Source organism: Typopeltis vanoorti, chromosome 2, assembly GCF_054136105.1.
Source record: "Typopeltis vanoorti isolate ZY-2024b chromosome 2, IOZ_Tvanoo_1.0, whole genome shotgun sequence".
In the NCBI taxonomy this organism is placed as follows: Eukaryota; Metazoa; Arthropoda; class Arachnida; order Uropygi; family Thelyphonidae; genus Typopeltis; species Typopeltis vanoorti.
Window position 1 is genome coordinate 157,628,582 of NC_143550.1, and position 24,856 is coordinate 157,653,437.

The following is a 24,856-nucleotide window of genomic DNA, read 5'->3' on the forward strand; positions in this document are numbered from 1 at the left end:
AGTTTCTCCAGTCGGCGACTAGACTTGAACCTAAGTCTAACTTCGAGCGACCAAACACAGAGAACACAAGCGCCACTTCCACTGAGTTACACAGGGCTTTTTTCTATAAAAATAAACAAAGAAATCCTCTAATGCATTTTCATTCCCCAAAAAGTTGGTCCTAACTTTTTTTGGAAATCGATAGGCATTCTGTCTCTACATTTCACTATCGCCAAGGTTGGTGTGCAAGGTCAGACGCGAAGTTCCTTGTTCTTTTTTTTTTATTGGTGTGTGTGTGTGTGTGTGTGTGTGTGTGTGTGTGTGTGTGTGTGTGTGTGTGTGTGTGTGTGTGTGTGTGTGTGTGTGTGTGTGTGTGTGTGTGTGTGTGTGTGTGTGTGTTCTATAGTCGATTTTGATGAGATGCGGAACCGAATACCCGAATTTCTTCCGAAATAAAAAAAAAAACCTAAGAGGGAAAAAGCCTGCGCCAAAGATTAACAAACTCCACAATCAGCTGAAAGAAGATCTATAAAAAAAAATCCTATGGACGGTGACTGGAATTGAACTTAATTTCTGCAGAAACACTTCAACGAAATATAAACAATTAATAATAAAACACCGTTTGTGCACGCAAAGAATTTTCCTCCACACGATCATTAAATTCTATTAAGATTAAAGTTAAGGCATTCCTATGACTTCCGCGATTATATAAATCTTAACTAACTGCATAATGCTAAGGAAAAGTTATTCTTAATGATGCAAAAATTAATTTCATACTCATTATTTACATTAATTCAATTATTTCTCTTTCTTTGTAGGCGGGTAGTGAAAGAGTTAGTAGAGACAGAAGAAGACTTTGCCCGTGATATGCAGTATGTAGTGAACAACTACATGACTGAGATGGATAAGAAAACTATGCCCAAGGAACTTCGGGATTACAAAGATGTAGTTTTTAGTAATTTCAAAGCAATCTCCGATTTTCATAATAAGTAAGCAATTTTCATTTTTCCTATGGAAAATTTATAATTGGATCGAAATGAAATCAATTATCATTTGTTATTTCATAACTGTTAATAATTACGTGCACACGATAAATGTTAAGAAGAACAGCGTGCAGCTTGCTTTCCAACTGAAAACCATACGAGCAACATGTTCGTACACAGAAAGCCATCAGGCACCTTGTTGCACAGCTTTCTTTAACTGTAAGAAGAAGAGTAGTAGTAGGAGAATGCTACTGGTTTTTGAGAGCTCATTCTTCAAAGCTGAAACAAGCATATCGGATATGGTTCATTGCAGATGTTTCATTAACATTGTTTAAAAAGCATATAAAGAGTGTCAACCACATCATAGAAAGAAATATAATTTTCATCCTGTTCGTGTCTTTTTAGTATTGTGACACCGAGGCAACTCGTGGTAAGATAGTAGAACAAGCTTGTCATTTTCAAGAAATTTAGTTCTCTTAGTGAAAACGTTTGCTTTTTGGTTGGAAAATATAGATCGTTTACTCATTCTTCATCACTATTATTTAATGGTTATAACTAATATAGTATAATTTGATCATAGTACATATTTAGATAGAAAAATGTTTCCTTTTTTTTCAATTTAAAATTTTAATTGATATAATTTAAAGTTAAATTTATTTTTTTTACATATTCTCTCTCTCTCTCTCTGTTTGTTACAGCGTTTTAATCAAGGGTGTCCAGTACTATGCCAGTGAACCAGGAAGGCTGGGAAAGACTTTTCTTCGATTGGTAAGTTTATTCAAAATGTCTGATCTGAAATTGTTTTGAATTTTAACCTCGAACACACTCACGCACAACAATAATTAAATAAACCAGAAAACCGCCAGAGATAACAAGAATAAAAAGAATAACTTGGTTTCAATATGAATATGAGATATAATGAAGTCGTGTATTTCATTGCCTAAATACTTCAATTATAATGTTTTTTGATTAATTATTAATTATAGCATTTTTCTACGTATAATTAAATAAATTTCCATAACGAATCAATGAAAATCGAAAGCTAAATTAGTTTTCATATTCAGTTTCTTTAATATTTTTTTTTCAGGAACGTGATTTTGATATGCATGTGAACTACTGCAGAGATGAGCCACAAGCACAAGAAGCATTATCGTCTGGTCCACTCAAGGAATACTTCGATGTAAGTAAGCTCTCTCTCTCTCTCTCTCTCTCTCTCTCTCTCTCACACACACACACACACACACACACACACACACACACACACACACACACACACACACACACACACACACACACACACTGGGATTACTTTGTTTTTCTTAGTTGCCAATTATGACTACTTTTAATTACATAAATTTATACATTCTGTCGCATTTATATCAAGAAAATCAGAATGAATTGATTTGTTTGTTTCTTTCTTTCTCTCATAGGATTACAGCAAGAAACTTGGAGATGATAAATCATTATCGGAACATTTAAAACTTCCTATTCAGAGAATTAACGATTATCAACTGCTTTTGAAGGTGAGTAGCAATTACACGCATCCTTTTTTCTTGTTATTGTATATATATAGGGTAATATTTTTATGCAAATTTAATTCACATTTTTCTTATTCATTTTTATTTATTTACTTATCAAAAGTATTAAAAAATAAAACATAATATACGAACGATATTTAACGATGTAGCAAGAAGAAGGCAGAATATCCCTGGCTTCGAAACAAAGACTTTGTTTCCAAGCCATAACTTATCATTGAGAAAATCAAACGATCTTGGAGTTTTAGCACACAGGAAGTTGAAGTTCTGGGACTAAAAAGCAAAAATTGCAAATACAACTTGGGTAATAATTGCAACGCTGAAACCAACATCCACATTTAATATTAAGGAAGATTTTTGCCTCTTTACAAGCTTTGATATGACAGCAAGTATACTATTGTGCACAGATTTGGTTTCCTGGTTCCTAGTTGGGGATAAAGAAGCTTTGCAAGAGGGTGCAAAGAAGAGCTACAAAGATGATATAGGGATTATGGAATATGTGCACTGCAGATAATACTAAACAGGAAAAAAGACAGCTCTGATAGAAGAAGAGGAGGAGGGTGTTATTAGATATCAGTTGGTGAAAAGACGAGAAGAGAACGAAGGAAAAGGGATTCGAAGAAGATGAGTTTGTAGGCTATTAAGGAAGGGGTGGGAGCTGGATTTTTCTTTAAATGAGTATTGAGTGCATCTAGCGTGAATGAGTTCAAGAGAAAGTATGACAGCTCAGGAGTCAAGGACTCAGATCATACTCTCTAATAATAATAATTGCTAAAATATTTATACATACAATAAACACCTTGTGTGACATTGCACCTTATAATTTTACAAAGTTCAGCAATAAGTGCTGCAATTCCTACAATGGATTTCAATTAAAATTTTTAATAATACTTTTTTGCTTTTATATTATGTATTTACAACACATGTTCTTCTAATATTAACAATGAAGATTATACAGAATATTTTGTATAATTTTTTTTTTTTTTAAGTTTGAGAAAGAGTGATTACACATACAAATTTCTGCATTTGCTTATAAGGATTACTAGTAGATGAGTGAGGCAAATTAATCCCACTTACTTCGAAGCTTGGGTTAGCTTTTATGAAGCGAGTGGGATTTAGCCTTTACTTTGTGTTGTTGCTACTGTTTATGTATGGGATGTAGGCATTGGATGCTAGTGATTTGTGATGTGTATATTAGTGTTGATGGTTTCTTAACTTAACTTCGTTGGTATATTTTCCTGAGTTCGTTTTTTAATGTTCTGTAGTTATCTACGTGTTTTAACTTTCTTGGTAGGTTGTTGAGTTGCGTGGGTATCTGATGTGATCTCACAAAAGAACCGTATGAGTTGTTGAAGGGTGTGGGGATGTAAAGAATTGTTGTAGGTCGTGTTATACGATATGTGTCTCTGTTGTTTCGATTGGCGATGTTGAAGTAATTTCTTGTTAATGTCGTGTAGTGTTTCAGGTTTTTAATGCTCAGAATTCTGTGTATCGCCGCCATGTGCTTGTCGGATATTGGTTGTTGCGTGTAAGGTGTCCAGATTACTGTTGACACGATTTTACTGTGTAATGTTTCTAATTTTGTTAGGTGGCTGTTTGATGTATTTGCATAGACTGTTATTCCGTATCTGAGTAGAGATTCCCAGATACCGTGATATAGGAGTTTTTTTTTTATGTTGGGTGGAATAATGTCTTTAACTTGGAAGAGTTTTTCTGCGATGGTCCGGAGTTTGGTGTGTAGGTATTGTATATGTTTTGTCCATTTAAGGTGGGAATCTATATAGAGACCGAGGTATTTTGCATGTGTTACAGGTTTGATTTCGGAACATTGGCAGCGGTATGTGTGACAATGTATCGGTAAGTGATGCAGGGTGTATGATTCTTGGGGTTGTGTATTATCAACATCTATGTTTTGGTGCCGTTGATTAGAATTGCTTTTGGTGGAAGTATGTTTGGTGGATTTCGTTTAGGTCTTGTTGTGCTTTGCAGAAAGCTGTGCTAATGTCTGTGTGGATTGCTAGTAGTACTCTGTCATCTGCGTATTGAAATATTTGACTGCTTATGGATATGTTATGAACATCGTTAATGTATATGTTGAATAGAGTGGGTGATAATATGGCACCTTGAGGTACACCATGTTTTACTTGTATACTCCGACTCTGACATGTACCTATTTTTGTAACTTGTGTTCTGTTTGAGAGGTAGTTCTTGAACCATGTATGTAGTGTTCCTCTTATACCTATTGAGTATAGTTTGGTGAGTAGTATGTTATGTTCAAGTGTGTCAAATGCTTTGGTTAGGTCCAGCAGTATAAGGACGGCGTTCTTATTTTTGTCGAGAGCTTTGTTTATTGTGTCGGCGATGTCTTATAATAAAGTAATGGTGCTTTTTGTTTTCTGAAAGCCATATTGGTTTTGTGAGATGATATTGCACTTCTGTAAATAGTTCTGTAGTCTGGTGTGTGTTATTTTTTCTAGAATTTTTGAGATGACTGGTAGTGTAGCTATTGATCTGTAGTTCTGGGTATCTTTTCTTTTGCCGTGTTTGTATATTGGCGTAATTACTGCAGTTTTTAGTTGTTGTGGAATAATGCCTGTGTCGAATGTTATGTTCATGAGTTTCAAAAGTATTGGATTTATTTGTTCAAAGTGTGTTATAAGGTCTGTGAGTCTTATTTTGTCTATTCCTTGAGTGGTCTTTGGTTTTAGTTGTAGGATTGCTTCTTTCAGTTCCTGTTTTGTTATGGGTGGAAAATACATCGTTTGTTGTTGACTTTGTGTCGGTAGTTTTTTGTTGATCGTTGGTAGTTTGTCTTTTTTGAGTTGTGTGATGTTGTTTGTGAAAGCATGGTTGAATGATCGTCTGCTAGTTCCTCTTAGTTTGTGTCCTGACCGAAGCTTTTTGCAATAAAATCTTGTGCTGAAGTTTTCTTTCTTCGGGTTACTAGTTCGTTGAGTGTAGCCCATGTTTGCTTAATGTTGTCGTTATATTCCATGAATTTTTGGAAGTAGTATCGTCTTTTTGCCCTGCGAATTTTTGTTGTTAGTTTATTTCTTGTGTTTTTGTATTAGGTTTGTAAATGTGTGTTACTGGGTGACTTTTTAAGTTTTTTCCATAGATTTTCTTTAACAGTGATAGTATTTAGTATGTCGTCATTTATCCATGGATTGTTGTTTGTTTGTCGCCTCGTTTGTGTGGGTTTTCTTGCTTTTTTGTATATTTCTGTGAACTTTAGTTGAAAATTCTCGTATAATGTTACAGGATCGTTTATTTTAAGTAGGGAATTCCAGTCTGTATTTTTTACTTGGTTATCGGCAATGTTCTTTAGTATGATCGAGTTTTGTCGACTTTTTTGGTGGTTGGGGGGGTAGGAAACGTAATAGAACGAAGTTGAGACAAAGTAGTGATCGGCAATTTTTACGTTAATTACTGATGATGTATATGTATGGATGGGAGCCCATATGTTGATATGATCAATGCATGATTGTGTTAGTGAGTTACTGAGTATTTCTTCTCTTGTTGGGGAGTTAATGGTAAGGTTTATGTTGTACTGACTTAGTATATCAAGATATGTGTTAGTGGTTGAAGAAGCGTGGTCAAGAGTATTAGAGTCTCCTATTAGGATGAGCCTGTGTGTTGCACGCGGTTCGATGCCGCTTAGCCATGTTTCTAACTCGTGAAGAAAACTGAATGGATTATTATCTGGGGGTCTGTATGTTGTGTATTTGATACTATTGTGGCTGTTTGTTTGTGTCTGTTCCAAAATTAGTGTTTCCACATGTTCGAAGTGAGTTTGTTTTTCTGTCACATTGTATTTTTCTTTGATAAATGCCACAATGCCACCTCCTCTTTTGTTTGGTCTGCATAACTTGTAGGTTTGGTAATTATTTATGTTGTATGCGTAAATTTCTGTGTCGTTTATTGCAACTTCGGTCAGTATTAGCGCATCTATGTTTATCATGGTATAATTGAGCTGTGTTATCAATGTAAGCCAGTGTTTTTTATACTTCTTATGTTTGTGTGTATGCTGGCGAAGTTGGTGTTGGTGGAAATATTGTCTGACCATTTCTTCAAAGAGTCAAAGACCTTGAAATTTATGTTGTCTGACTGAATATATTCGCCTATGTTTGAGATCTCCATCATGTAGTTTTTAAATGAGTTCTAATCTTATTCTTTAGGATGTGAAAAGTTAGTGTTTTATATTGGTAGGCTGTGTAAGTCGGATTCAATCGTAATTATGTATACTCGAGTGTTTTCATTCTTTCTTAAAAATATCTGGGAATTCTTTGTCCACAGGAACTTGTAGTTTTTCTCTGTTTTTGTCTTCCTTGCTTGGTATAGAAGATTTTTGAAGTATGGAGTCCAGTGTTCCGTTATATAGATTGGTGTTGGGAGTTTCTTATCAGTTAGGATCGTTGTTGTCGGCCTTGTTTTCTTGCTTGCTGTAAGAATGGAGTCTCTCAGATTTCTGTTGGGAAAACGAGCGATGATTGGTGGCGGTCTCTCTTTATTTTTTTGTGGGCCTCGATTGATATAGGTGATATCTGTGGTTGCGATTTGAATTCCAATTTTGCTGCCGGTCAGTTGCATTATGTTGCTTAAGTCTTCTGTATTTTCTTTCGTTATGCCCTCAATTTGAAGTTCTTTTTCTCTTTCTTTTTGTAGCATGTGTTCCATTTGACACTTGAGTGTGTTTATTTCTTTCCGCAATTCTTGAATTTCGCGTTGGAGTGTTTCTTGCGTTTCTATCGCTACCGTTAATTTAATAATAATAATAATAATAATAATAATAATAATAATAATAATAATAATAATAATAATAATAAATGTCATATGTCATGATATGTCATAATAATAATCGATTATGTGAATAAAATAATAATAATAATATATCTGAGCAAAGTCATTTTTCCGTATCCAAATGTATAAAAATATATAATGCTCTTTTAGTATACTCGGAACTAAAGAGAGAACTTCAAGATTTTTATTTATTTTTTTATAATATAGTATACTTCAACTTCAATAGAAATTATATGATTGACTTCATCTATATTTTAATCGAGTATTAGCAAACAATAAATAACGCATAACATTACTGGCTGAATGGGTGAAGCAAAGATGCTTTTCGTTTTCCCCTTTGTCTGTAAACAAAGTGTTTTGAGTGGATTGTTAATGAGCTTTAAGCTCGCCCCGTGATGGCTGTGAGTTTAGCTGTGTTCAGCTGGACGTAGGATAGACTTGGGCCTTTTTTATTTGTATCTTTCCTTTTCATTATATTCCGAAGCTTCCTTGATCAACGGGTTTGGGAGGCTGCTTGTCTTCGTGAAGAACTTCTCAGCTAGATCTAGGAGTAGGGAGGAGATGTAAGGGATATTGATTTCTCTGTGGATTTGTGAGTTTCTAATGTGCCAAAGAGCGTCCAAGATCATCCTCAGGCATTTGTTCTGTATTCTCTGTAGTTTCTGGATGTTAGTAGATGGATACACAAACCAAGTAGATGAGCAACTTGGTTTGTGTATCCAACTTGCTTTTCCTGCTGATCATAGGGTAGAGTTGGACGATTACTTTCGATGTCTTTCAGGCAGTGTGTTTTATAGCAAACAATAAATGTTTGCTTGTGAAGTATTTTACACCAAAATTTTATTGTTTACTACCGTCTATAAGTATGTTGAATATGGTATCAGTAGTAAAGTCGTTTTGATACTGTTACGACACTCTCCAGAACAGTGTTGCCTTTATTAAGGTAGTGTTTGAAGCTTCGTCATAGAAATAAGTGATTTTCGGAAACCGATGATCACTATCAAAATTTTAATGAAAGTAATTGCATACAAACTTAATTCTTGTAGAATATTGATCAGAACACTTGTTATGATCTGCAGTCATATATAATTCTACGATTCAGTTTTACTTTTTGTATAAGTAATAATTAGTTTATGATTTTAGCATTTTTTCATTGTCTGAAGCTTATCACCTTGTTATTGTAATTTTTTCAGGAGCTTATTAAATACACAGCCCGACTAAAGGAAGACACATATGATTTAGAAAAGGCATATGATTTCATGCAGGCCATTCCCCAGAGAATTGCTGATTTGAATTTCCTTAACTACATGCAAGGTTATCGGGGCAACATTCACAAACTAGGACGAATCTTGAAACACGTAAGTGATTCATATTTTACTTTAAAAAAAATAATTGTTTTTGTTGCTTCGAACATTACATGAACTGCGTCTTGTGATATTATTTTTGTGTGATATTTTTTTCTGTCAACTTTTGTTTCTTGCCAAATGTTATTGTCCTTCGACATCCTTGATGTGTGCCAACCTCACTGATAATGATCTCATTCAACTCAAAATATAAGGCTTAATCACCCCTTCCAAGGTTCTTGTCTGTAACTGTAATAAGACTATTGCTGTAAGTCTGGAGATAATTTCTCCCCATTATTTGGTAGGTCGCCAATCAGTTTAGCAAATTCCAGCCAGATATTTTGGAACGTTAAATTAAGCCACCAACTTTTCAAAAAGGTCTTTCATAAACTTAACTGTAATACACGATGTATTGATAAATATAGATTTCATTTTGTGTGATTTTATGAAAAAATATGTTGTATTTTTTAATGAAACAATTTTATGACAATGAACTGACCATATATAATAAACTTGCCTCATGGGATTAGTTGCATTGACGTAATTAAAATAATAATAACAACAACAACAACAAAAACTATAATTCAGTATTTAAAACAAGAGAGTAGTACCGACGAGTCTTGCCTCCAGGAGGCGTTTGTATAATAGCAATAATAATACAATAATTCAAAACTTGAGCTTTAGTCATTAAACTGCTGCGTTATTATTGATTACATAAGTTGTTTACGATTGCGTAGTTTTTATTTTAACTTCGTATTAAAATTTAAGATGGCAGTTTTAGTTATAAGAATATAGTTGTGATACATTTCTGTTATTAAATTAATATTTTCTTTTGAATCTGTTTGTTAGTGCTTTAAATTCTATTCCTGTCTGTATGCCATTTTGAGTTCATTACTCTTGAGCTCAGTACTATTACGAGTACAATGAAATAAAACAAAATAAATGAGTATATAACTTTCAGTATTTATTGCACTTGTCTTGTTATTTCTTAATAACAAGACAAGCGCATTGGACCATACATAGTACTCCAGCTCATACTTGGCTGCCAAACAAATGTGAAAGACTCTCTTTGTTCGTAATGTGCAAAACAATTGTTTCGTACAGCAGGAGCGGCATGTTCTCATGTATCTGTTTTCAGATTGCTTTTGACATTCCTGAAGACCTTAGTCATGTGTCTCACGTATTCTGTTTGCTTTTCGTATGTTCTAAGTGTTCTCTTCTAAAATACTGACATAGGTGCAAGTACGAGATCGTCTGCTTTCCCCAGAGCAAAGCTAATCTTGTCTTGTTGTATTTCGGTTTTATGTTGGCGTTTTCTTCAGCCATCAAGTCGACGATTGTGAAAATAAGGTGCATGGAGTTCACTACGAAAGTTTCGTAAGAACGAAGGTTATCAACAAAGGTCATCTTTGATCCAAAAATGTTAAACCTCCAAGAATAAAAGTCTGTTCTTGTAACTTCTAGTGTTTATTTATATATAAAGAATTGCATATCCTTATATGGCTTTAACACCAACTAACCACAAAACAGCATCTTTATATTAATTAATTTTGCTTAAATAGGAACAGTACGATCAAAATATATTATGCTATGACTGCATGTTTTATCCTTCATTCGATCATTTTAAATTATTCAGTCTTCAGCACCAGGTTTGCCCTAAATAACAATAATACTAAAAGGCACATAACTGTCATTTTCATGAAGTGCATGGTAAAAATTTGCTTAAACTGTTTAGGGCAACCGTTTAACTAATCTACAAAGAAATTATAGATTAGTTAAACATGCGAATGCAACTATAATGGTTTCTTTCGTTGTTCACGTATAAAAAACGTTTTCAGTTCTGTTAGTTCTAACAGTCAAGATTTTTAAATAATCATGCATTTCTTGTAAAGGTATTGGTAGAGAAGGAATAATACTAGATCGAGCATTATAAATTTTTTTATTACTAAATTATCTTCATAGGAAGTATGCACATCACTTCCTGGTGAGATATTTTCGAATCATTTTGGCTGCTTTGTCACATATCTAATCCATGGCTTTTCTCTTCATATCATTGCTCATTTTATGTCGATTCAATACACCGCCTTCGCATTTCTGGTACAAAAAACTGTCGACCACTTTATCATTGTCATCCAGTTAAAAAAAAAATAAATAATAAATAAATAAATAAATAAATATATATATATATATATCCGAAACACTGATCAATCATGGATAGCACCAGACCAGCGCTATTTTTTTTAAATAGATGAATAAATAAATAATCATTTGCCGCCTTTCTGTAGTTAACTTTTTTGTGGGGAATGATTTATACTTTTTCTTAATTTAAGGTTTGGGATAACTACTTCATTTGCTTATACTTATCACTGATCGTCATATTAGGTGCAGCAAACACTAGCAGCATTAGGTGTTAACGTCAAACACTTTCCTAACCAGGGGTGGCTCGTTGCTTGAAATCGTGGGGGTGCTGCAACTTTCGAACTATAAGTACAGTGTATACGTGTTTGGATAAAATATCAAAATTATGGTAAAAATTAAGAAAAAATGAAACATGAAAAAATATTGTTTATTATCGATAAAATTATACAGTTTGGTATAATTCAAAATTACTTAAAAATAAAATTCATTATCATAACCCCAATAATCAGAGGCGTAGTGAGGCTATGGCCAATGCGGCCCGGCCATAGGCGCAAAAATTGAGATTTTTAAAGTTTTTTTTTTTTTTTTCAACGGCGCAATTTTCTTTTCTGGCCGTAGGCGCCAAAATTCCTCACGACATCTCTGCCAATAATATTCTAAAATAAAAACTATAACAAATGTTATGTCTTTAATCGTAATGTCCATATATTTAAAGAGGCGGAGTAAACACGATAAGCACTACGAACACTCTACTACTGGCACAAACTGCATATAAACAACAGTGGAACTGCGCGACGGACAGTGCCACATTACGCTATTAGCTCGCATCTCACTATGACGTGCATATGTTTGCGCGCGTAGCAATATGACACTGTGGTAAACACAGTGCTGCTAGCGTCCTTCGCCCTCCTAAGTGCTACAAGATGGATTTTTATTATTTTTTATAAAAATAAGAGAACTGTATAGGATTGTTAATGATAAAATTAAATATTACAAGCAAATATAAATAAATTAATAAATTACTTAAATTAAGGGGATATTAAATCCCACATAGTTTTAAAACCGAATAAGAAACTAAAAGATTGGAATCAGAGAGTTTCTTGCCGAATATAAAAATTTTTCCAATCTTTGAGTTTCTTATTCGGTTTTAAAACTATGTGGGATTTAATATCCCCTTAATTTAAGTAATGTTTTCATTGCCGAAATGAAGCTTATTAGCTCTTTATACTTAAGTAACTTAATGGTTGCACCTGTTTGGATAACTCGTTCGAAGAGTATATAAGTTCTTTTCGCTATACACTTTGCCATTAGGTCTAGCTACTCACTGATGAAGCCTCAAAAAAGGCTGAAACCGGTCTGTGTAGTGACCTCTCTCCATAATGTAATAACAGCATACATTTCCTAGGAAATGTGTTTTTACATTATGGAAAATACCTAAGAATAGCGATCTGAACTTCCCCCACCTTTGCAACGAGTCGTTCGGTATTGTACTACGTACCAGGATCACTTGCATTGGCTAACGCTAGTGTCGCCGATACTTTATAGTTTACTATATTCGGCAAGAAACTCTCTGATTCCAATCTTTGAGTTTCTTATTCGGTTTTAAAACTATGTGGGATTTAATATCCCCTTAATTTAAGTAATGTTTTCATTGCCGAAATGAAGCTTATTAGCTCTTTATACTTAAGTAAATTAATAAAGATATTTACATATCCAAAAAACTGGGGGTGCTGCAATTCCGCAGTGCCTATGCACGAGCTGCACCTGTTCCTAACCCAGAAGCAATCATCTATGGCAGTGATTTTCAACCTTTTTCATAGCACGGCACACCTAGACTAATTATTAAAATTCTGCGGCACACTAAAAATATATTCTTTTAATTTTTTTGATGATCTGGCAAAATATAGGCATAATTTTGATTGATTTACATACGCAAGAAGATAGAAGACCAGACACTAATAAATAAATGCACAAATTATGACATTATTTCTTTCAATTAATTTGTTTTCATAAATCTCGCGGCACACCAGTTGAAAATCGCTGATTTATGGCATGCATTGCTGCTCAGACTTACTCTGAACATAACTGAACAAATTCAGCAACTCATTGCACGTAATGTTTGTTTGGATTTCCACATACCCTCCATCTCAAGGCCTTTGAGATTCCACATTCGATTTTTATTGTTATTTTTATTATTTTAAAATCCCAGCACGAACGGTTGTAAGCCTCCAGTACGTTTAGCATCGTTGCTGAGTTAGCGATAGTGACCCTATTCCAAACAGCGATGCTACAAGTGTTACTGGAATCCATGTCATTTAGAGCGAAGAGTGGAGATGCCATCTGCTCACCACAGATTTAAAAACATATTTCTGGATGGTGGTCGTCTATCTCTGGAAACAAACGTAACTTGTGCACGTTTCGGACAATTGAAATGTACATAAGTCATGCCATTATGCCCAGTAATATTAGAGATTGCATGTAGCGACACCATACATGTACACTAGATCCTTTTCTTGCAACTTCTCTGAAATCAAATCAAAAGAAATCACGGAGAAGGCAAATGCAACCTGATATGCAAAATTTCAAGATACTTTTTTTTAAGGGTCGTATATCAATGCAGCGTTTCAAAGATCTCATGATATGTACTGTATGAATGTGTATTGTAGCTTCTTTCATTTATTTTGACTTTTTTTTTTTTAAATTCTAGGACTGGTTTGAAGTTACTGATAAGAAGGGATTGCGTCGGGAGCGATATGCCTTTTTATTCAAAGGAAGAATGTTCATTGCTGATACCAAAAGAGTTACTCAGGATAAGACCTTTTACTTTGTCAAATATATCGTAAAGGTAAGGAAAGGTCCAACTATGTTGTGATACAAAACTTGTTATTTTTAAAATGTTTGAAGTTTTTTAAATTGTTTACTCTTCTTAAAGACTTGCAGACTGGTATGAGTTCGATTTTGGTATACTGAGTCCACTAAAGGAACTTTTTCTGGGACTTTCATGAAAAAAAAAAAAAAAAAAAGGATTTTCAGCTAATTCCTTTTCATGGTCAAAAAAATTGACCGACACTGATACTCTTGCAGACAATATATCACGATATTTTCAGATAACAGGGCAACTAGAGAAAGGCAGTTGTCTGCCGTACTCTCTACCCTGATACCTATTGAAATCATTGATAGTCTCGGGCCCAGCTGTCACTGATGGTTAAGAGTGGGAATAGGCTGTCTATCGATCTTCAAAAGCTAGGACTAAAAAAGAGCTTCGCCTCCTTCCCTTGGAGGAGTAAAGACGCTAGAGGGTTTATTTATTTATTTCTTTTACTGTACATTAAATATCTCTTCTTTAATGGATATCTGGGATATCCAATCAAAGAAGAGATATTATTCTTTAATACTTATCGATATCGCAATCGATAAGTATTTGCATATGACTAATGTAACTAACTTTTAATATGTTGATTAACATCATAATCTTTTTAAGGCAAATATAATTAATACTCATTATAACTAGCATAATAATCAGTATGACTTAGGAAGTGGTATCCACATGTCCAGAGAAGAAAACCAAAACCAGGTTTTTAGTTAGTTACATTAGTCATATGAAAATACTTATCGATTGCGATTATGCTGTCTTATTTTGTGTGATTTTGAGATAACGCTCCCTTATGATATATCATTATGAATAAAAATAAATCTATTATACGCGTACAATTAAATTTAACGTATGCGTTCATCTATGGTCAAAACATAATAATAATAAATAAAATAAAATAACGCTTAAAAACTGACCGCGAACTCAAGAAGTCATACAATCGCAATGAGGGATATTTTCTAACAGTTGGTTTCGGGCCATTTGTAGAATAGAAAAGTAAATCAATATTTATCCACAATGCTTAGGTCTGCTGCGAGGATTTCTGTGCAGTGGAAATTCTGATGTTTTCAGTACTAAGCGATTATTTGTTTTGTTTTATAATAAAAAGTAAAAATGATATATATAGCTTTGCTGCAACCTTAAGACGAACATTAATCAGTCAAGATAAATGGTACTGATTCAACCGCATAAGGACCTGATCAACACATCTGAACTATTGTGCTCATTTCAGGTCACTGGGGTTTGGAGGGGGATGAAGATACTTTGGAGAGGGCACAGAGGCAGTTGACAAAATGATTTCAGGATTGTGGAATGTTATCTACAAGGATAGATTGAAGTCATGTAATCTGCAGAGTTTGGTTGATAGAAGACGAAGTGGTGATATGATTTGAAACGTTTAAGCTCTTGAGAGGTATTTACTCGATGGATGCGAGAGAGTTTTCCAGATAGTGGAAAATAAGATAAGGGTGAGGACTATAGGCCATCCTTGGAAATTGCAAGTGGTGAATAAGAGGGTGAGAAGTGTTATATGTGGAGAGTGGAATACATTGCCTGAATATGGTGTGAATGAGTTGAAGCTTGGGTATGATGCATACATTGGAAGCAGGAGAGAGAGAATTTTAAATTATGATCATTTAAAATGATTATAATTTTAAATTACAGTAACAATAAACAGCATTTATAATAATTTTAATTTATAATTACAGTTTAAAATACTTGTTTCGAGTCTAGTCATCGACTAGAGGAAATTTTTCTAAGCCTTTTTTCTACCGGTTCCTGAGTTAGTCGATCTCTGGCATGGACAAGCGGGTTTTTTCTTCTGGTTACTCGGGTTTTTCGTCCCGTAAACTCAAGAAAATCGGCCGTCGAACCCACACAATTCAGACATTAAATATATTGTGTTAGGGTTAGGGACCACGAGATGGCGGCACTTGTTGAGCCATTCTCTTCATTGCGTGCCGCTTAATTAGTGATAGCCTTGGGCCAGCTATCCCTGATTGACTACTGGTGGAGATTGAACTGATATCTATTCAGATGTCATCTCAATGATATCTGATAAGAATGAACATTTACTTAGCAGGCAAATTTGTAGCAAATGTGTTTAAGAAATGCGATCAAAGTTTTAAAAAGGTATTTTTAAGAGATGGTTTTAATTTATTTTAATGCTAATTAATAACTTCTGAGATTATTTAGAAAGAGAAAGGGTTAAGTTAATTGATCTAAGGAAGAATAAGTGTTCTTCAAAACAACTAAGTCGGAAAGAGACAACCCACTCACCCGAAACGCTTTAAACCAAGTGGCCTACTTAATTTTTTTAAATTTCATTTTTAATATGACTTGTAGTCAATATGTGCCATATGGACAAACACAGACAACAGAGAATCAAGATAATAACAATCCACGTGAAATTCTATGCTCAGAGGCACATCAAAGGAGTTTGGAATTTGGAGAAAAGTCAAAATCCAGCTTCCTACATACTAGAGTACCTTAATGTCTCTTTTTAATGAACCTTACAAATTAACACTGAAAATTTAGCTGTCATTGTTCCGAGAATGATCTTTAAAAAGAAAGATGACCATCGTTTTAAAGATTTGAGTCGAGAGAGCATTCTTAACTATCTCATTAGATCTTCTATGGAGTGAGAAATTGCTCACCTAGAAAACTGATACTTGGCAAGCATGTAATGCTACAAGACTCGAAATTCTAAAAATATTTCCTCCTCGGAATTCTGCATGCAGGAATAGCATTTTGTTCTTCATAGCTTGAAATAACTCCATACCGTTTAGGCCAATAGCAATTAATCTTTGTTTTCGTGGTGTGAGTCATGCTTGGCCAGCTACGCTATTAAATTTGAACACAGTCGTGCACTTCAAGGGAGAGATTCGTTCCGCATAGTTATTTTTCAGTTAAGGTTACCGATGTGTTACATTGAACCAGTTATCACCTGCACTTCGCATCGTACAAAAAATTGTAACACAAGTGGTCAATGTTCCAAAGTTGTATTTTTATCCAAATGATTTCATTATCTTCCTCACCGTTGTGTATCAAGCTATCATTAATTCGAAATCTGTTTCGTCACATGTTGTGCACTTATGTTTTTTCTTAAATTACATCTTAGAAACACAGAATGTTTCCTTTAATGTAGTGCAAAATCTTTATGTCTTGATCATTGATTTAGTATGACTTTTCATAGAAATTATTTATTGTCTGAAATGTATTTGAAATAATTTAAGCCAATTCTGTCGAGAATAATACTTCTGTGTAAGACTGTACGCCCGCTCCCATATACCGGTTTCAATATACATTGGTTCCAAACCTTAGGGACAAACACTATTTCTAAAATATTACAGCTGCAAATTCAGACGAATCAGCGTGTGACAATTTGTATAATTGACGATTTCGAGTAGAAAGCGAGTACACATTCAAATTTTCGAATTGTGTGAAAAGAGATCACGTGGTAGCACTCAACAGGATAAAAGGCAAAAGGCTGCGCTAAACGAATTATTTTTGAAGGACGCTCCTTTCGTGAAGGAATAAAGTTGCAAACTTGGTTGTCTTGTAATAATCTCTCAAACACATCATCTGGATAATTTCGCGCTAAGAAGAATTAATGGAAAGCTTGAAGGAGGCCACAGAATTACTGATATTGCCAGAGAGTTTGGAATATCACAAAGCGTTTTACTCAGGCTCTGAGCAGAGTTTCAAACCAATGGAATGTGTTTCGGACGTTCTCTAAGAAGTCGCCCTCGCTCTACCATAGAGCATGAAGACAGGTTTTTGGTTATAACAGAAAAACGTAATAAACCCACAAAGGCAGGTCAGCTTGTAGTGGGCTCCATTCAAGAGCACAGAGAAGCGAATATCTCGAAAAAGTGTAGCGAGATGTCTGCCACAAGTAGGCCTGTAGTCTGCATCCCTTTATCCATCGAAGAATTCATAGCTCATTGTAAAGTGCGTTTTCAGTGGTGCTAATTCATAAAAAATTGCACAAGATACCAATGGGTGCTTCTTGAATAAAATGGGCAATCATTTTAGTCTTTCCTTCGATTCTAGACAATATTTTATCTGGTATGAAAGTGGTACTGCTTATCATCGCAAGAAGCTTATTGAAACGGATAAATATGGTGGGGTTATGGTGTGGGGAGGAACTGGTTACAAGTACTGAAAAAAAGGGACTATGACTGGTAAGCGATATTGTAATGAACTTCTTCAACGCTATGTTCGATTATCCCGTGATGCTGTGAGCGAAGAATTGATTTTTATGGATGACAATGCCACACCATATCGTACACAAATATTTCTGGAAACCGAGGATATTAATCGAATCGAGTGGCCAACACACTCGATTCGATTAAGCGACTCTATAGAAACATATGGGTCGCAATAGGAAGACGCATTCTGCTCGAAATTCCCTTCCAGAAAACAAACAAGGCCTTATCCTTGCTCTGAAAGAGGCGTGGGTCAGTTTGCATCAAGAACTCCTGAATCACTTGCTGCTAAGCATTGTACAACGTTGTGATAGCTGCATTGCAGTTTGGGATGGACATATTCCATACTGAAATGTCTTAATTTATTAATTACGTTCCTTAGGAAATTCGTAACTTTTGCCAATAACGTATTACAATTTAATTACAATGCGAAATTTCTAACACATTTTTGTGTAATATAAATTATTAGTATGATGCCAATAAATTTATGTCCCCATTTGGCTCTAGTCGTGATTTTTTTTTTTCATAAAAAAAATCAGCTAATGCCTTTTATTCCCTAATAGGGAGTAGGCTACACCTTTATACCCTATCTAGCTTTTGGAGACTGAGTGGACAGTTCCATCTCCACCGGTAGCCAATCAGAGATAGCTGGCCCATGTCTATCACTAATTACAGCAGCCACCGATGAAGAGGTGGGCAGACAATCTCTTAGTACCTAACCCTAACAAAATAGGTCTGAAATAATGTGGGTACTATGGTCGATTTCCTTGAGTTTACGGGACGAAAAACCCGAGTTTCCGGAAGGAAAAACCCGCTTGCCCTTGCCAGAGATCGACTAACTCGGGAATCGGTCGAAGAAAGGCTTAGAAAAAGTTCCTCCAGTCGGCGACTAGACTTGAACTTAAGTCTGACTTCAAGCGACCAAGCGCAGGGGACGCAGCGCTACTTCCACTGAGCTACACAGGCCGCCTTTTTTTTTTTTCATTTATAAGTAAAAATGTAGTTCGTCCTTAGCTTTTGGACTTCAGTGTATTTCACAGATTCCCATTTTGGAACATTTCGTTACTATGGTCCATCAGCTGTCAGGACTAGTATTTATATTTTTCCTAACGGTAGTCAGCACCTTCAGGATCTAAATGGAATTGAAGATCTGAAATACTGTTTAAAATATGATAGCATTTTGCCATCCTTTCAGAGATATTAGTGGAATACAATTCAAACGTGGATATTCTTCACGTGCTGAAATGCGAGATGATTTTTGACTTTTCAACAAGCTTTCCGAGACCACTGAATACTTTAATTTAGCCTGCTGAACGCAGATCTCCTCCACTGCTGAATTTTAAAACACTAGGTTTAGTATCAGTAGAAGCAAAGAGATCATCATCTCCATCTCAGGTGGATTTCTTGGCTCTCCAGACTGTTATCTGCAAAACAATGTAAATCTGATTTGTCAGCCTCAGCATCCAATCACTTCACTTACTGATCCTAGATTGTTTGTTTCTTTCTGATCACTCGTATGAAAGAAATTGATCTTACGGTCAATGACATCACAGTCTTAATTTCCTATTTCCCTACACCGTTTTATATGCACTGAATTTAAACGAAGTTGAAGGTACCAGTCGACGAGCGATTGAAGAGGCGATTCAACTTCATAGTCTTTTTCAAACCTCAAAGACGATAGTGGTAGCCTTTGATAATCTGGGCTAGTAATCATAACAAGAACTTTAGACACTTCAGGTTGATGTGCAATAATAATTAAGTACCGTCTGGAAATTAGTTAAATTGCAGTGAAGTGCAGTTTTTTTTTGAGTTTTTAATTATGTTGGCAGCTTTTAATACCTGAAAACCAACATGGGATCATTTTTTTGCATAATTTGTTTTGTGAGCGAGATAATTCTAATTTTTCAACCAATTGAGTCTTTTGGTTTACTTAAAGAAGTCTTAGATATAACATAATTAATTACCTTACTTGTAATCAAGAAAGACAGAAGAATAAATTGTTATAATTCATATATGGGCAGGCTGATGTATTATGGCAATTGTTGATATACATTAAACAGATAGGACCTAACAGTTACGTAGCAAGCTTTTTGGTTGCCTTGGCAAATTTGTAGCTATGCTCTTTTTTTTTTTTTTTTTTTTTTTGTGTGTGACGAATGCGATGATTCATAAAAATATCTTGTCTCTGGCACCTTATCAATTGCTCCAGTGGCATAGCGTTCCTAAGCTACAGGAGAATAATTACATCATTCTTAATGATTTATATGTGAATATTCACACCACAAAAAGTTGTAACCCTATACTGTGTTTAGAACTATAGGGACAGTGCTAGAAATGCAAAAGTCCTAATTTAGATACCAAATCTGGGACGATAATCATCTAGCACTTTGATATCCACTCATCCATCCATCTTGGATTCCTAAAGCGATATTTGGAAGCACTAAGATCGTTTACATCCACGCTATTCGAATGACCATTGAGGAAGCAACTTGTGAAATCACCGAATGCTCGCAAACGACGAGCACTCGACATAATAAATTTCTGCATATTTATATATGTATAGAAATAAATTAATATTTATTTTATGCAATAACGATAAGTTAACTCAAGAATAATAACAATAACAATTTTAATAATAAATTATTATTAAAATATCATAATAAAAAGTAAAATTAATAAAAATTAAACCTGTAGGGCTGAATCATAATTTTTATAATAATAATAATAATAATAATCTAACGCCTTTTATTCCTTTACAAGGAGTATGCTCTGTTGCTTTTAGAAGGCCCTCTTGTGCTTGAATAATTTGATCAGAGCTACTGTCGATGTAACTTTGTAAAGTAATTTCTTCTTCTTCCACAAGCTGTCTCATTTGCAGCGGACCCCGTCCACCTATTCTACTTGGTAGGTACAACCGGTCCACATCACTTCGTGGATGTAATGCATGATGCATAGTCATTAATTTTCTAGTTTTGCGGTCCAGTTTATCCAGGTCTTCTTTTGTTTAATCTATTATGTCAGCTGTGTATTAGATCAGTGGTATAACCCAAGAATTTATTGCTCTAATTTTGTTTAATCCATTTAGTTTTGTTTTCAGAATATTTCTAACTCTTTTGGTGTATTCTGCTGCTCCAGGTTTGTTTAACTTTCGAGTGGAGAATATCACTGGCTTCTAATATTACTAGGTATTTATAGTGCTCGTTAGCTGAAATTGCTTTTAATAGATAAAAATTGCGCATTTATCTAAATCAAATTCCATTTTGATGTCCTGATTGAAAATACGAATTGTGTTCAGTAAAGTCTGTTTGCTGTGCCGATTTTATTTTCCATATAACTTCAAGTCATCCATATACAACAGATGGGAAATTTTAATATTATATTTAGGTATTTCATATTCAAGTTTTGTTTTCTTCAAAATCATAGACAAAACTATCAAAAAAATGTTGAAGAGAAATGGTGACAAGGAAATCAACTTGGAAAATTCCACGTTTAATGCTAATATTTCTGATTCGTTCATTATTGACTATTCAAGTTGTTTTTCATGATTTCATAGCAGCAGCCAGCAACGAACGTATGTTTTTGCTAATTCCAAATATTTGTAGTGATTTTATGATCCAGGAGTGTGGGGGGATTATTATTATTATTATTCAGTAGGACCCACATTATTTCGGACAGTAACATATCCTGTTAGGCTTAGGTACCAAGACATAGCAGCACTTGTTGATGAAGAGATGCTTACCCATTCTTCATCGGCTGCTGCTTATAATTAGTGATAGACTTGAGCCAGTTATCTCTGATTGGCTACCCGTTGAGACTGAACTGCTCACTTAGTCTCCAAAGCTAGATAAGGTTAAAAAGTCTCGCCTACTCCTTATAAGGGAATAAAAGGAGTTAGCTGATTTTTTTAATAATGATAATAATAATCTTATTCTTTTTGAAAATGTCCATGTTTCATAAAATTGTACTGCTGCAGAAATATAAAATAATTTTGCTTAAAACTATCTTTTATTTGACAGTTTCCAGAAGTTGAAATCGTAGATAATGCCGACAATGATGAATTAAAAATAAGGATTCAAGGTATAAATAAAGATACTCCTGGTTATCCGCTCACATTCCGAGCCAAAACAATAGAACAAAAAGAAGCGTGGATTAAAGAAATAACACAAACAGCCATTCCTCAAGGTAAGAATGCATTATTCTTGTAGATGTTGTAACATATTTGTTCATCTTTCATCACTTTTACTGATACTACCTTCAGCTTATTTCGTTGTCAATTAAATAACTTCATCAGCAGGGAAGGATAAAACCGGTTTCGGGCCCTTGGCGGTAAAATTTACGGGGCCCCTAAAAATTTCCACATCTGGAAAAGTTCACATTTCTCTTGTGTACTTTGTGTGGCATTATTGAATTTGTTTTTATCTTCTTTTAAAAATAGTAGAAACTGTTCCGATTCATTACCAAAATACATAATATCTGTATCGTTCTTATAGATATCTTTTAATTTTTCCACAAAGCTCGGAACTCCTGGTGACACCCACTTTTTGCCTCTGTTCATCAGGAAAATTAAAGTTACTAACTCAATGTAAAATCATTAGCAATTGCATAACAGTGTTTCCAAGTATACTGTTAGGAATATAAAGCTTGCACGTTCTGTAGCGCTGGATGGTTGTGTGATAATCACGCGTGAGAATCAAGTTCCATCTTGAAAGTGTACCTGTGGTGCGTTTTTTTTTTACGATATTCAGTTGTCATATTCTTGCAAGAGATGTCGTTTTCGTTAATTAAAGTATGTAATAATAATAATAATAATAATAATAATAATAATAATAATAATAATAATAATAATCTTTTATTAATAGCCATCGAGGATCTCGGAGAAGATGAACCTGAGCTAATTCAAGAAGAACCAAAATCTCCAGAAATCATCGAGGAACCCGAACAAAAGAAGTTAAAAAAGCAAGATACCGAAGAGAGTATAGATAAGAAAATCCACGTGGAGATGGAAGCTAAAGTGGAAATTTTGGAGGACTACGAAGCTTACGAAGAAATGAACACTGTGATAACAGAAAGTGTGAGGTCTGGTTCCTTAACATCTTTGGACGGTAAGCGTTCTGATATTAGCAGTAAGCAAAAGTACAGCTTTTTTTTTTTTTTCTCGTTAAAGATTAATGCAAAAAAAAGTAGAATAAATTTAAGATAAGGATATGCCAGTTTAATAACAATTAAAAGTAATACCATGCAATTTGAAATAGTCATTACATCATTAATGATATCTGCTAATAAATACAAATTAAAAAAAAAGCTAGACAACGTTATCAAAGGAAAATTATACCACAAAAACCCTTTCATTAACTGTTCAAAGAATGCAACCATGTTTTTAATACTTTTTTGATTCTTAAAATCAGAACGCGAGTAAATAACGGAGAAAAATCAATGATATTTTTAAAATGTGAGGTCTGGAAACCTGTAATTTAAATGACATTAGCTGCCCACGATATTTTACGGACATCTATCTTTCTAACTGTCAGTGCATTATCTCTTACAAACGATAATGAGATATTAAACAGTGAAAGCAGATTACGCTTTTAGCGCTCCATTTCCTAATTTAATCCTGCTTCGTATCTATTAATAGTCTTAAATATTCATATCTCTCATGCCTTTTTCTAAATTTGTTGCAATAAGAACTCGTCAAAATGATTTATGAGCACTAGAATGCCAGTATAAAAATAACCTTTTTGTCTAGATTCTCTTGAATGTGTTTGTGTGAGATATGAAAATGATCTTGCACCTCCGAACAAGGTCTTTAAAATGATCCCCAGAAATTTATCAGGCACAGGTGAATTGGAACTCATAGCGGTGTGTCGGACAAAGGCCTATCAGAATTATTCACGTACAACTAATATATCAGCGGCTTTTCGATATATTCGGTCATATTCAAACAAAAACAAAAGATCATTAATTTATGTGAGGGATGGCTAATTTGCAAGATCTAATTATATTAGAAAGTACGTAAGTTTTTTTGTTTTTTTTTGGAACTCGTACTTAATTTTAAGTATTCTACTCTGGAGAGGGAGAGAGAGAGAGAGAAAGAGAATAATGGTTGAATTACTTAAAGAACACACTTCTAGCCATGTCAAAAGAATGATAATCCATTCCGATAATAGGGTAATCAATCCGTATTGTGGGATGAGTGTTTATTATTACAAGTAGGAAAATTAATTTTTCTTTTATGAACATTGTGCTTTTTAAAGTGGTAATTACTTTGCTCGTATAACAGTTGGAAAATTTTACGTTTATGCACTTAATTTCGCGTGTTGGTAACGAATTCGTACATCGCCTTATTCCTTTCTCCTTTTCAACATGAATTGACTCTTCTTGGCACATTGCCAGCTGCGGATCTCGAATTTGTGGTCGGACAGCATGTTGTGAGAATGATCGATGACTCTCTGTATATCACAAATTATTTATTTTCTTGGGTCTTGATTTAATAAAGACTTAACATAAATTAAGGCTAAAAGAAAATAATTTGAGAAATGCAAATGATGCAACTTTCCTGGCATAAACTGGAGAAGGATTATCATATTTATTTACTGATGTTTAAGGAACATATTAATTTCATTAAATTGATTATTAAAAGATTAATAATTATTTATAAACTTTGTTTTCAGAATGTTTTAGTTATGTTACTGTTTTTGTTTAAGACGAATGCTGGCTGGCATATTTGCCGTTGTGAATGTATGCGAAAGAAGAATTTTGAAAGTGATGACAGCATTGCTTAAAACTAATGCATAACAACGAAATCTTAAAGTAACAGTGAAATGTAAAATATTAATAATCTTATGGTGCTGAGCGCTGCCAAGTATGGAATTAAGCCTTTTATATTTTTCTTTCTTTATCTTCAACTAATTTTTGAAATTCAAGAACTTGACCATATCTATCCTTCTCGGAATTTTAATGTTTTCTTGGAATATTCATTGATATGATATCGCTCTCACTG

The 24,856-nt window shown here is 34.3% G+C and overlaps 1 protein-coding gene across 1 annotated transcript in view; it reads left to right on the plus strand.

Moving 5' to 3' along the window:
• LOC150109564 (protein Obscurin-like) overlaps positions 1–24,856 on the plus strand; it is a 1,271,613-nt gene that overhangs the window by 41,024 nt on the left and 1,205,733 nt on the right. The window contains exons 4-11 of the mRNA XM_090402667.1: positions 798–968; positions 1,661–1,730; positions 2,050–2,142; positions 2,393–2,485; positions 8,491–8,655; positions 13,487–13,624; positions 21,876–22,041; positions 22,719–22,961. Of these exons, the coding sequence (XP_090258793.1) occupies positions 798–968; positions 1,661–1,730; positions 2,050–2,142; positions 2,393–2,485; positions 8,491–8,655; positions 13,487–13,624; positions 21,876–22,041; positions 22,719–22,961 (1,139 nt within the window). The remainder of the gene's footprint in view (positions 1–797; positions 969–1,660; positions 1,731–2,049; positions 2,143–2,392; positions 2,486–8,490; positions 8,656–13,486; positions 13,625–21,875; positions 22,042–22,718; positions 22,962–24,856) is intronic.